General features: G+C 41.7%; 1 protein-coding gene across 4 annotated transcripts in view; it reads right to left on the reverse strand.

Annotated features, from left to right (window-relative positions):
- LOC127359124 (prickle-like protein 1) overlaps positions 1-12,062 on the reverse strand; it is a 28,967-nt gene that overhangs the window by 4,615 nt on the left and 12,290 nt on the right. For 3 of the 4 annotated variants that reach the window (XM_051392864.1, XM_051392861.1, XM_051392865.1), the window contains exons 2-4: positions 3,953-4,150; positions 3,098-3,211; positions 1,431-1,568 (exon numbers count right to left, since the gene is read on the reverse strand). In XM_051392864.1, the coding sequence (XP_051248824.1) occupies positions 1,431-1,568; positions 3,098-3,211; positions 3,953-4,138 (438 nt within the window). In that variant the 5' untranslated portion in view covers positions 4,139-4,150. Of the gene's footprint in view, positions 1-1,430; positions 1,569-3,097; positions 3,212-3,952; positions 4,151-8,383; positions 8,774-12,062 lie in introns of those variants that run through there. The other variant, XM_051392863.1, reaches the window with a different exon arrangement.

The raw sequence follows: 12,062 nt of genomic DNA on the forward strand, positions 1-12,062 counted from the left end.
CAGGGGCCTTGGATATGGCGGTGCTGTGTGTCCCTGGGAGTGCGGCACCAGGAAACTGGAGCCTGACAAAGTGTGTGTGAATGATTTAGCCTTTTGAGCATGTGCAGTATGTGTACGAACGGTTGCATGACTGTATGAATGTGCACATGAGTGTAGGTGTGCCTGTATGGATGAGTGAGTGGGTGGTTATAGAGTAACTGTGCGTGGCATTGCAGAGCACATGCGAATGCACTTGCATGTCCAGTATGTCTAGAGGTGCATGAGTCCATTGCTGTTCCTATGTGTCATTTCAGTGTGTGCGACCTTGCATCTCTGTGGTAGCATCTGCGTTTTGAGTAGCAACAGACTTCATCTGCCAGTCCGGGGGGAATTAACATGGCTGGCCTGCTCTTCCTGGATGTCTAGCAGAGGATGTGGTTTACTCACTTGTCAGGGCTCAATTTGCCGGAAGCCACACAACGCTAATATTTATGTTTGTTGCATTGAAAGAGAATTTTTCAGAAATATGATCAATGGCACTGGATGTTAGGTTTTAAACCACCATCACTAAATCAAAAGTAGGAAAGAGGTCATGTTTTTAGGATTGTTTCCAGTGTTGTGTTTATTCATAGCTCACTATGACTTCAACCAGAATGTCAAAATGGAATTTAAGTTCCTCTCTTTTCAGCAAACTGAGAAAAAAATCCTCTTGCTTGAAAAAACGCTAGAAAAATTTGAAAAACATATTTTTTCCACACAGGATTATAAAGGCTAATTATGCTTACATAATACTGTTTATGTGTTTAATAGCCTATATTATAGTATAGTATAATCCAATGAGAATGCCTGTTTTACCAGTGGACTCTACAACTAGTCCTTTCCAGAAAAAGTCTTCAAACCAGCTGCATGTACTGAGCTAAGCTGTATGCAATTATACCAGTAGATGTGGAATTATGTGCCACATACTGTGTATTCTTTGGAAAAAAGTTGGATTTTAAGACTCTGGGCAAGAATTACTTGTTAACCTGTACTTTATTTTTTTTGCAGTCTGTCATGCTGAGATATAGATGGGTGGCAGGAAATTTGCCAAATTCCTCCTGAGGAACTGGCTTCTCCGCTCGGCTTGAGCACGAGCCTCCCAATTTCCCCGCTTCCCCTCTAGCCCTAATGAGGAAGTTTATGTCCATGATTAAAACCATCGCATTAGCCAATCAGGATTGCGCCTTGGGCTGCTATGCGTTGGGATGGGATAGTGGGTGTGAGCTGCTTGTGATATAAATAACTAAAAAACATATAGGAATAGTACATAGGAATAACATAATAATAAAATAGTCTACATGTGTGCATATGTGTGTGTGTGTGTGTGTGTGTGTGTGTGTGTGTGGTGTGTGTGTGTGTGTGTGTGTGTGTGTGTGTGTGTGTGCTCATGGGTATCCATGTGGGGCACCTACATTTTCACAGCGGCTGTGTTGCAGAGCTCGGGGCAGGATCTTGGGTGTTCCTCTCCCCAGTGCCTCTCTCTTCCTCTGGGCGCTGAACATGTGGAGCTCCCTCTTCTCCTCCTCAGTCAGAGAATGGCAATAACGCACCTGGTAAAGAAAGGAGAGAGGGGTGAGCGGAGCTTAGAAACTAATAGAACGGAGAGGAAGAGGGAGGCCGGTTAGAAGGAGAAAGCACTTAATAACATCCACCAATTACTGCTGATGGTCTTATCTTTCATCTTTGCTTTCAACTTTCGGGGAGGAGTATCACACGCAATCCATATATGGCTGGATAAGGGGTTTAATTAAAGCTAATTCCCTGTGAAGGCCGCGTTGAAAGGATGGCGTGAGTGATACACAAACCCTTCCTCTGTGTTTAGAGATGATGATGAAGGCCCAGATAAAAGACCAAGACTATCCTAACAACCAGCTCGGTTGTTCTCTAAACAACAGTAAACGATGTCGGCGTGTGAGCTCACACACGCACAAACTCGCTGTCTCCGTCTCTCCCTTTCACACACACGACACACACAGAGTGCTTATCCCTCCGAACCACAGTTACGCAAGGAATCCACCAGCAGTTTTCTTCCTCAACCACCAGGTCTGCCGACAAACATCATAAAAACCGCTCAGTCAAACACTGTGCGGTTGTGTTTGTGTGTGTTGAGTGTTCCTATTGTGTATCTTCCATGTGTGTATACAGAGACCACCTCTGTCAGACAGTATCCCCCCCTCTGGTGATAACCCCTCTGCCATATCTCCTAATGTAAACTCTATTAACACAGATGTGAAAGGAGTGCTGGTTTACACACCATAAAGCTGTTATACGGAAGAGGCTGGCATGTGCTTTACTGTCACAAGAGGGTTTTTCTGTCAAACAGTTGAGGGAATGTGGCCATTGTTTTAGTTTTACTAGAAAAGGTTAGCAAGGTTGTTTAAGCTTTACTCAGCTGCTGGCTTTAGTTTAATTAGGGCTGGGTATAGTATAAAATGTCTTATTGCCAATATGATAGCAAAATTTTCCATTTCCATTCAACAAAAAAAGCCTTCTTAAATTATGTTTAAATACAAGAATCCATAAATGAACTATAATACAATAGAAGAAACAAGACATTGAAATGTCTGAATTTATTTTAGTATACTTGAATGCAAACACTGTAAACAATGCCTTAAATGTAGATTTATTTTTGCATGTGAGATGTTCTATTATAACTGCAGTTGATTCACTTAAATGGTTTATATATATATCTCTCTCTGATACATTAATCAGATTTGTACCAGGACCACAGTACCACAAGTACCAGGAGATTACCAGACTGGCCCCATAGTTTGGTTAGAGAAAAATGGCTTAATTCGCGTGAGTTTTTGAATGTTCAACAGCTAAAAAAAGCTGCTTCACTTTGTTGTTTAATACTCTATTAATGGTCATGTGAATATTATAATAAGCAATATTGTTCATGTAAGCTGAAGCTTATTCTACAGTTGTATTTATTGTATTCTTAACTTCATGTCGCATCTGGAAAAAAGGAGCAACGCCTGCTTCACTCTCTGCCACCGACTCTTTCTTCCATCTCTCTCTCTCTCTCTCTCTTGCACTCATGCACACTCTGTCAGTGTCTCTCGCTCATCATCTCTACCTCGTTGTCATGCGGTGGCAGCTGGTAGAGGAGCTGCCGGATCCTGTGCTTCTCTCCGGGGCTGTTGACGTACGGCACCTTATCCTCTGGTAGACAGGAGAAATACATCTGGACCTGCGGATGAGGACAGATAAAATTAACTTTTGGAAGAGATAAGGAAATAACATCTAGTAGGAAATAAGATGGACTGGCAAAATCTCATGATGTAACATTTTAAAATTTAATTTAAAAGACTGTTATTTTCTTTCTGTTAGACGGTCAGTTAGACCACATAAATGAGTGAGACATGTCGCAGCCGGAAGGCCAGCAGTGTTAGAAGTATAGTTGAGGGGAAGGGAGAGGCGGTTTCTTGTTTTTTGCAGACAGAGGAGGGGGCAGCTGAATATCAGTGGAGAATATCTGCTACTTTGTGTGTCTTTATTTTGTGACTCTGTGAGGCAAACATGTCAATCTCAATCCAGTCACAGGCGCCTGAGTGTGAAATCTCTCCACATTTAAGAGACAGCAAGGGGCTGGAAATGTTAATATTTGCCTAGGATAATTCCGGCTGACACAGGTAAAGGAAACATTGACAACCATTTGTTTGTGTGTGCATTTCTATAAAAAAATATGGGAATATAGACCTCATCTTAAATAAACACTAATGAATGTGAAAAAAATCCATAGCCAGATGTTGGGCGTCAGCATCTGGTCCTACTAATCCGCTAGAATTTTTGCACACATAACCTCATTTGAACTAAAAACCCCACATGCTGCTGATATTTTGTGCTGAGATTTCCATTTTTGTAATATACTAGAGGTCAGCTATAAGACAACGAGAGGGTGTGGAAATAGCGTGGGAAGCCGAGGCCCTACCTGCTCAGGCCTGACTCCCGGTGGCACCCATGCATACTCCTCCAACGCACACCCAGAGTCATCATCTGAGGTGGAGCTCCTCTGGAAGCCCACAGATATCTTTCCCATCTTCCCCCCAGCGCGAGGCTCCATCTCCAGGCCTCGAGGAGAAGGGCGCTCCCCTCTTTCACTGCGCTCCAGGTTCATCACACACAAGCGCTGTGGATAAAAAGTCAGGATTTAGGAATCACGTTTACAGAACTTTGCTTTTTCTTTTTCAACCCCTCGTCTGTTTGCCTGATTTTTCTTTTAAATTCTACCCAAAGCCCTAGCTTTCACCCTTTTTACTTCTTGTCACCAATTGGCTGGGATAATGCTGATCTAGGATCTTTTTTTGCATTTTGTATACGCCTGTCATCCCATCAATTAGTTTTAATCTCTATGTTTCACAATAAGATAATTGCTTTTTCCCAGCAGCGTTTTAAGAGTTCAACATAATAGCTAGAACAAATATTGAGAAGAGCAGAGAAGACTGTTCCTTTTTAAAAACAGAGAAGAAAGCAGAAAGTTTTTCCTTAACATATCACACAAACCTTCCATATTTTCACAATCTCTTGAGTCACACTTAAGAACAACTAATGTGTTATTTTCTTCCATCCCATTAGTGTAGTATGTCATCCTAACTTTTGTTTATCCATTACAGGAGTATGCTTGATAAAATACCCCAAATGCTGCTTGACCACCTTCAAAGGGAACTTAAGACAAACTTAGGATGATGTATAATGGAAAATCAAAGGAGGCTTTTTCCAGTAAGGTGCACTCATTCAACAACCATACATGACTCTTGTAAGCCTGAACTGTACTTATCTCACATTGCATGAAAGACACATGGAGATAAAACAGCAGCATTATTAGGCACAAAAGGTTTAAAGGTCTGTATTTCCATTTAAATCTTATCATCTACATCTGGGTACACATCTGAGCATTTACAGTACTTACAAATGTAAGATCTTGTTATGGCATTTTACTGCATCTGTAAATAAAGGTATGCACACTGGGTACATTTAGACAGTTCTTATAAAAGTTGGATTGTACTGTTGGACGTAACATGAGGCAGCAAAAATGTTCCAGCTGTTAACCACTAAACATCTGTTGCCCTTATCCACTGTGCTACAAAGTACGGAAGGTTGAGAAACACATGTAAGCAGCCTACCAGGTTGTGCTGGGACAGTGTCACTATTACATAAATGGATGATTAAAAAAAGTGAAGTGGCGACAAAACTGATCTAAATATTCCAAAAGACAAATTATCAACAAGAGGTCCACGTGCAGCATGAATCCACTATCAGCAGCATTTCAAACATCTTTTTTTCCCTTTACAAGCTGATAAGAGTTGGACTGTTAACATGAATAGGGATTCATCAGTCTCATCGTCGTGTCTCTCCCACCGTCAGCAGTAGCCCTTCTTATCTCAGCAGCCATGTTCTTCAGAGCCCTTTCAGACTGATAACTGCACTTTGGTCTCAAGGTGTTGAAAAAGCCACTTCCCTGCCTTTGGCTCTTTGACATGCAAATCTCTACTAGAAAAGAACTTGTTTGGGTACAAACAGTCAGAAACTTCACACTGGTCCTCCAAACTTTATGTTGGTCTGCTCTTTTACACAAAAGCAGCACAATGAGGGACATTAGGGTCTTGGTGGTTTCTATTTAACATTTACGCCTGCTAACTGTGACTGTAAGAGCAGTCAGTTAAAATCATTTTGACCAGTGACTGTCCCTGGTCATAATCAGGCACTTAGGGACTGTATGAAAATTGAGGAGTTAAAGCTGGCTGAACTTTATGTTTAACTAAAAGGCGAGACCCTCCCCGGGGTTATCCATATTTGTTTTCATTCCTCAACTCAACCCTGGTTTCATGCTCAGAATGTTAGTGGAGCAATAACTTTTAAAGAGCCCAAATTGCACATTATTAGTGGAATTAGCATCCGTCATAATTGTGGTAAGCATAACAAACGGTGTGCCCGGTTTACAGATCATTCCTGCTTTACTTTTGAACAAAAACTACAACTAAATGAACAGTAATTACCGCCGTCAACAAATAAGCAATAGGCGCACACATAAGTTTTATGAGACCTGCTTTTTAGCAAAAAGAAAACAATGCATAACCCTTTCCCTTTTCTGACCCCACCTCCCTCCTACAAAATGTGTACTGTCCCTTATCAGATAACAAACGTGTAAATGGAAAATTGAAATCCATGTTACACGTTTGTTTATTTAGCACTTAAACGCCTCTTTACGACATATATTGGTGTCATGGTTAGCTGCACTTTGTGCTCGCCATTCGTTTTCTTTCTCCTTTTTAAATATTTGCAATAATGTATTGATTCTCTAAAAGACTTTCTTGCTTGTGGCCCCTCCTAAGGTCATAGGTCAGCTGCAGCTGAACTCACAATCCAAACGCTGTAGTTCTGCAGCCACGTCCTTGTAGAAATGTCAATTCTGTCTCGTCAGTTCACCCTGAAGCCCTCCCACACTGCAGCGTGTAGTCAAACCCCAGAAACAAGACTGGGGAAATATTACCATTCCTCCCCAAATTAGCATACAGTTGAATAAAGCCCAGGGCCTCAAAACACTGAATTCACAGATTAGAAATGCTGTTAAAAGTCAAACCAAAGCTCTTATCACAGAACAAAAGGGTATTTGACTGTTGCTTTGTTCTTCAGTGACTAATCTATCAGGTTTTATGGTTGGATGGATAATGTTATCACCCAGAAGCCTTTCTTTACCTGTTCTGTTTTATCTCATCTAACCTAGTTAAGACCAGTAAGTGGTGCAATTAGATGAAGTCATTTTTTTTCCCCAGAGAGTATTTTTGAACTACTATCTCCATGGCACTAAGATATTTGTGTGCTGCTTGGGAGTTCAGGAGTAAGGGGCCATTAATGCTCCTGTCCTTGTGGTGACAACGTGGGTGCAGTTTTGGTTTACAGCTAAATGTTTTAATGGACACACACCTGACTGATTGTACGGTGTTCACATTAGAATGATATTGCATTGGTCATTGTCCCATTTAACATGTTTTAACAGGAATGAGACAGAAACTAAGGCAAAGGTGATTTATTTCCAACTACTTGCTTTGTCTGACCAGTTCAAAATCACAAAGATATTCAGATCATATAAGACAAACTAAAACAGCAAATCCTTCATTTTGTGGAGCTAAAACCAGGGAACGTTTAGAATTATCCAATCAACTTTTAAATGAATTAGTCGCCCGATCATTCCAGCTCTAGTTTGCTATCCTTTCGTTCACCATTCGAATGATTTCCCTCTGTCCTCTGCCCTTCAGCTCTCCTGCCTCTCATCCCAGAAGTTAGTGGGGAAAGGTGACTGCAGATTCCTGAGCCAACATACACAGCAACTCACATTACACCATGTCACCCGTTGGCAATAACACAATGGCTGTCTTTGTCAAAAACAAAAACAAAATGTCTAGCCACTCCTCCTTTAAACCCGGGCCATGGTGGAGACGTGACAGGAGGAGGTTAAGGGGGTTAAAAAGGGAGACTTTTTGAAAAAGGCATTTAAAGAGTCACAACATCGGGTCTGTGTAAACACGGGCCAGATGTAGCCGGCTAACGGTTAATCACATGCGCCTCCCCCGCTTAACTGACACTTTTAAAAGGGCTCCCCTTCACAGAGGAATTAGTTAGTCAAACACGTGTTCTTTTCAAATGAACACAACCCCGGGCCAAGTAAAGGAATACATCCTAATTTACCGAGAAGTTTGACTTTTATAGATTGTGCCAAAGTGTATCATGTTCTCTCAGTGAGGAGATGTTTATCAAAATTTAAGACTGGTAAAATAGTTACAGCTTTAGTTACCTGCAGTTAATCCAAAGGACAAACTTGGAGAAGTTGAGCACTTGCTGAAACCAAAACAGTAATAAAAAAAGAGAATATTTCTCCTAAAGATCATGGGATTGCTTTAGGAAAACCATTAAATTGTGGAGTTCAAAGGCCGAGGTCATCGTTCTTTGACTGGTGAAGAGTGTTATTTTAAGGCCAAATGGGTGCACAGGAGACTTAACACAGCTGGAGTGGGACCACCTATACACACAGCCACAAGATGCAAGACCTCATACTATACATACACTCTTACTATAACACAAATAGAGTAATAGATACATGCAGGATCTCTGACACACAGCACTTTAATCTTGAGCCAAGCTTAGCCATTCATTCTCCGCAGCTCTTTTTCAACACTCCAGGCGTTGCTTCAAACTGACGCAATCTCCCACAATCCACTGCATGCCTCCCCATCAACAGATCTAAGTAACGGCGAAACTTGGGTGCAAGCATTTATCCAAAGTAGAGCTAGAGCCAAAGTGCTCTACATTCAACAAAATCCTTCTGCATTTGCAAGTTTCAGACAGTGTACTATTTTCCTCTTACCTCCAGGAAAAGCATCTCTCTTTCCACCTTCACATAAAGCTTTCATTCACTTCCACAATCCCCTGGTTGCACGGCACTCAAGCTCTGGCTACATGTCTGCAGCATCAAGCTCAACGGATCCACGCTCTAATCAGATCCAGATCCCACTCAGCCAGGAAGTATTCCCCCGACGTCTCAAGCCTTTTGAAAGTCAACGTCAGCTGTGAGGGAAGTCTGAAAAGGGCGCAACTCACTCCGCAGCCGGGGAGCCACTCATTTGGCAATGCAAAATTTTGGAGGTCCAAAGAGCAAGTAAGGGAGGGCAGAGAGGTGACGTCTCTATCTGGAGTGTCTCTGATCCCTCTGAGTGTGTGTGAATGAGTGGATGTGTGTGTGTGTGCTCCTAGGGCAGCCAAGCGTTGTCAGCCCCTCCCCTCATTCCTCCCCTCCAGAGCAAATCGGCTGCCACTGCACTTCAATCACACACACGCACGCACACACACACACACACACACACACACACACACACACACACACACACACACACACAAACCAGAGTCAACACCCCACTTATCTCCACACCCCTTCCTCCACCAGAGTGACACCAACCCCCTCCACCCCCACCCCCCACCCCAACTCGGCTGCAGGATTCCTGAGAGCCAGATGACATGTCCACACTACTCTCACACTCTTTCTTTGTCTTTCTTTCAGTCTGTCTTATTCTTTCTAAAAAATGTTGTTCTATGAGCCAGACAGCTGTTCACTAAGAAAGTAATGAAGGGTAAATAATCCAAAGTCAATTTTAAACTCAGCTCTTTACTTGCAGAAACCAATTGTATGCCTTCTTTTTGTGGCATGAAAAGTAAAATAGCATAAATCCTTCCTTAGAATATTTGTGGTTATATACATCACATGACCAATTTCACTGCTCTTACTTTCCTCCAAGTGACTGCACCCTCTTGCTCTCTCTCTCATTTAATGGTCCCCGAGGTCATCCGGTCTGATCCACCTCATGTCAATTGCTCTAATAATGTCACATTAATTTCTACTGAGCTAATGATTAGATTACGTGATGGTTAATGCAAGTGTTCTTGGCCCAGCTGCTCCATTATCTCAACAACAAAATTGATGCACAAATCTAAATATTTAAATTAGAATACGTAAAGGGTTTGATCATAAATGCTATTTGATTAGAATCAGGCCTTGCTTTAGATGGCTAATAGCATAAAGCTGGGGAAAATGATGGTTCTTTTAAAAAGGACATTACTTTTTAACTTTTTTTTTGCCACTTGGGGGTAGCAGAAACATACTATAAACACTACATATTATCACCCTTTAAGTTAGCATGGCAAGCTTATTAGCATTTACTTGCATTTGTACATCCATCAGACATAGAGCAACATTAGAATTCATTTGTTCTCCTGATATGTGTAAGTCCAGTCTCTTTTTTAGCTCTGTATTTGGTCTCCACCAACTCGTGAGAAAAATATATGGCTTTTTAGCTGCTAAAAATGTTGCATTCAGTAGATAGTTCCTAACTTTGTCTGTTGTTTGGTCCTCCACATTTAGCATACGGTGTGTCTGTAAACAGCTGCTGCTGGCCAAAAATGACGCTGATGCCAACCAAAACAATCAGCTGAAAGACGCTATACAGCTCCATAAAGGTGAAGTGCGGGATAATTCTATATTGGTTTATAACTGGTAGCGGCCTCTTTGACACACAAGTAGTCATGTGATCCACTGTTAATATAAAAATATTTATTATACCAACTTAAATCTTTATTTCCCTAACATATTAACACCTTGACAAACTATGATTTAGAGGTACAGAATAATTTAAAGGTAGCAAATTATTCCCCCCCGCCCCCCAAGTTAAACTCCTCCTGAAGTTTTTTTCTGGTTAAATATTGATTGTGCTTCCTCCCGAGTCAACCTTATCCATCTCAGGAAATTCTCACGCAGTGGATCTGTCTGCTCACCCTGTCACTGATACCACCACCCTTTTCCTATTTTGGAGATCTGAATGAGTGAGAGGAGAGAGGTCCCCTGTCCTCATCTCTCACTTTAGCACAGCATCACAATGACGTTATTGTCAACAGCACTTCACTTCAGGAAACTCCTGACAATCTGGCAGAACTAGATGTAAAGAGTTTTGTTCCACAATTAGATATCCACCATGTGAAAAAGGTGACAGCTGCATTAGGCCTACAAATTATTAAATGTGAGAGTATCAGAAAAGGAAAAGGCTGCACACAAAACAGTGGACAAAATACAAAAACATCCCTTGATACGCCTGGGGAAGTTTGATGTAATTTATTTGGACAAACTCTGCATCATCCATCATCGTGAAAGGCTGAAAAGCAGCAATGGCTTCATTTAAAGAGTCTAAAATGACAAATGAGTTTATTCTATTGTCCAGGAGACAAAGACGCCCTCTCCCCTGACAACCCCACAAAGTGACTTGCAGAGAGGGCAACAGAGCTGTTTGTCACATGCCAAAATACCTGTTACAAATGAGAAATGACTATGTTAGCTAACTAGCTTAGAAGAGTAAGAGGGAGCAGGAGATTCACTGTGCGCATAGAGATGGGATTGTCTATGTGCTTTGCCAATACAGCCTTCTTTCCTGGCATGCCAAGGCATATTTGAATTTGAGTGAGAGGAGAGAGGGGAGCTTGGCAGTCAAGTCAGAGGGTAAACCTTTCAGAAAAGCTCTCAAGTTGTCCAGGGGTCCTGGCTCCGCTCTGCAAAAGCCACTTTGTGTTTAGCCCTCCGAAAGATGTGCATTGAGTTTCCTGAGATATTTATCTGGATATGCATTTTGAAAGCTCTGGAAATCGCACTTCAGGCAGACGGGTACAAAGGAAAACCTCTATTTTTGTGACAGAAAAGTACTTAATTCAGATGACGAAAGGAAACAATGAGTGTGTGAGGAATGCTCTGGTGTGAATGGAGGACAGCTCAGGAGTGAGTGGCTTTATCCCTGACAATAGGCAGATATTAGCCCTTCAGACTGGGCCTGGGCTTGTGGCCAAAGATCCGTGGTGCTTTAGAAAGCACAAGAACGGGTTGACCTTGGCATCTCCTCTGCTTCCTCTCTGAAGAGAGAAGGTGCGACAGTGCAGAAAGCTTCTGAAGTTCTTTAAAATGGAGCCTTACTGTTGTTTTGAAAGGGTCAGTTTTTGTATCTTTTACATAATAGAAAGGTCTTTGACTTCCATCCATGGAGTTGGGCATTTAAATTTGTAGGATCACAACTCTTTCTTTGGGAGATGGGAACTTTCTGTCGGTCTTCTGTTTCTCCATATGGAATATAAACTGGATTAAATGGCTCTAAACCATTAGGCAGAGATGTCATGTATCAGCACTCTGCAAAGCCACTGGACATGTGCTGAATGGATGATAGCCTGGTCTCATTCACATGTCCCAGGCTGATGAGCAGGAACTAAGTAATGGAGGGTTTATGCAGTGACCTCTGACCCTGACGCTTACAAATAAATGCATGATGCACACAAATCACATGTGCACAAATGCACAGTTTCAACAGAATTGCTTTAAATGTGTGCTGTTTAATGTTTGGCTGATATCCAGTGTTATTTAAAAGGACATTATTGGCCAGAAATATCGGTCTAACCTTAAGCCAAGTAAAGTCAGAAGTAATTTGAACAGAAACCTTTTGATCAAGTCCCTCAAAGGACTT

This window comes from Dicentrarchus labrax, unplaced genomic scaffold (genome assembly GCF_905237075.1).
Source record: "Dicentrarchus labrax unplaced genomic scaffold, dlabrax2021, whole genome shotgun sequence".
Taxonomy (NCBI): Eukaryota; Metazoa; Chordata; class Actinopteri; family Moronidae; genus Dicentrarchus; species Dicentrarchus labrax.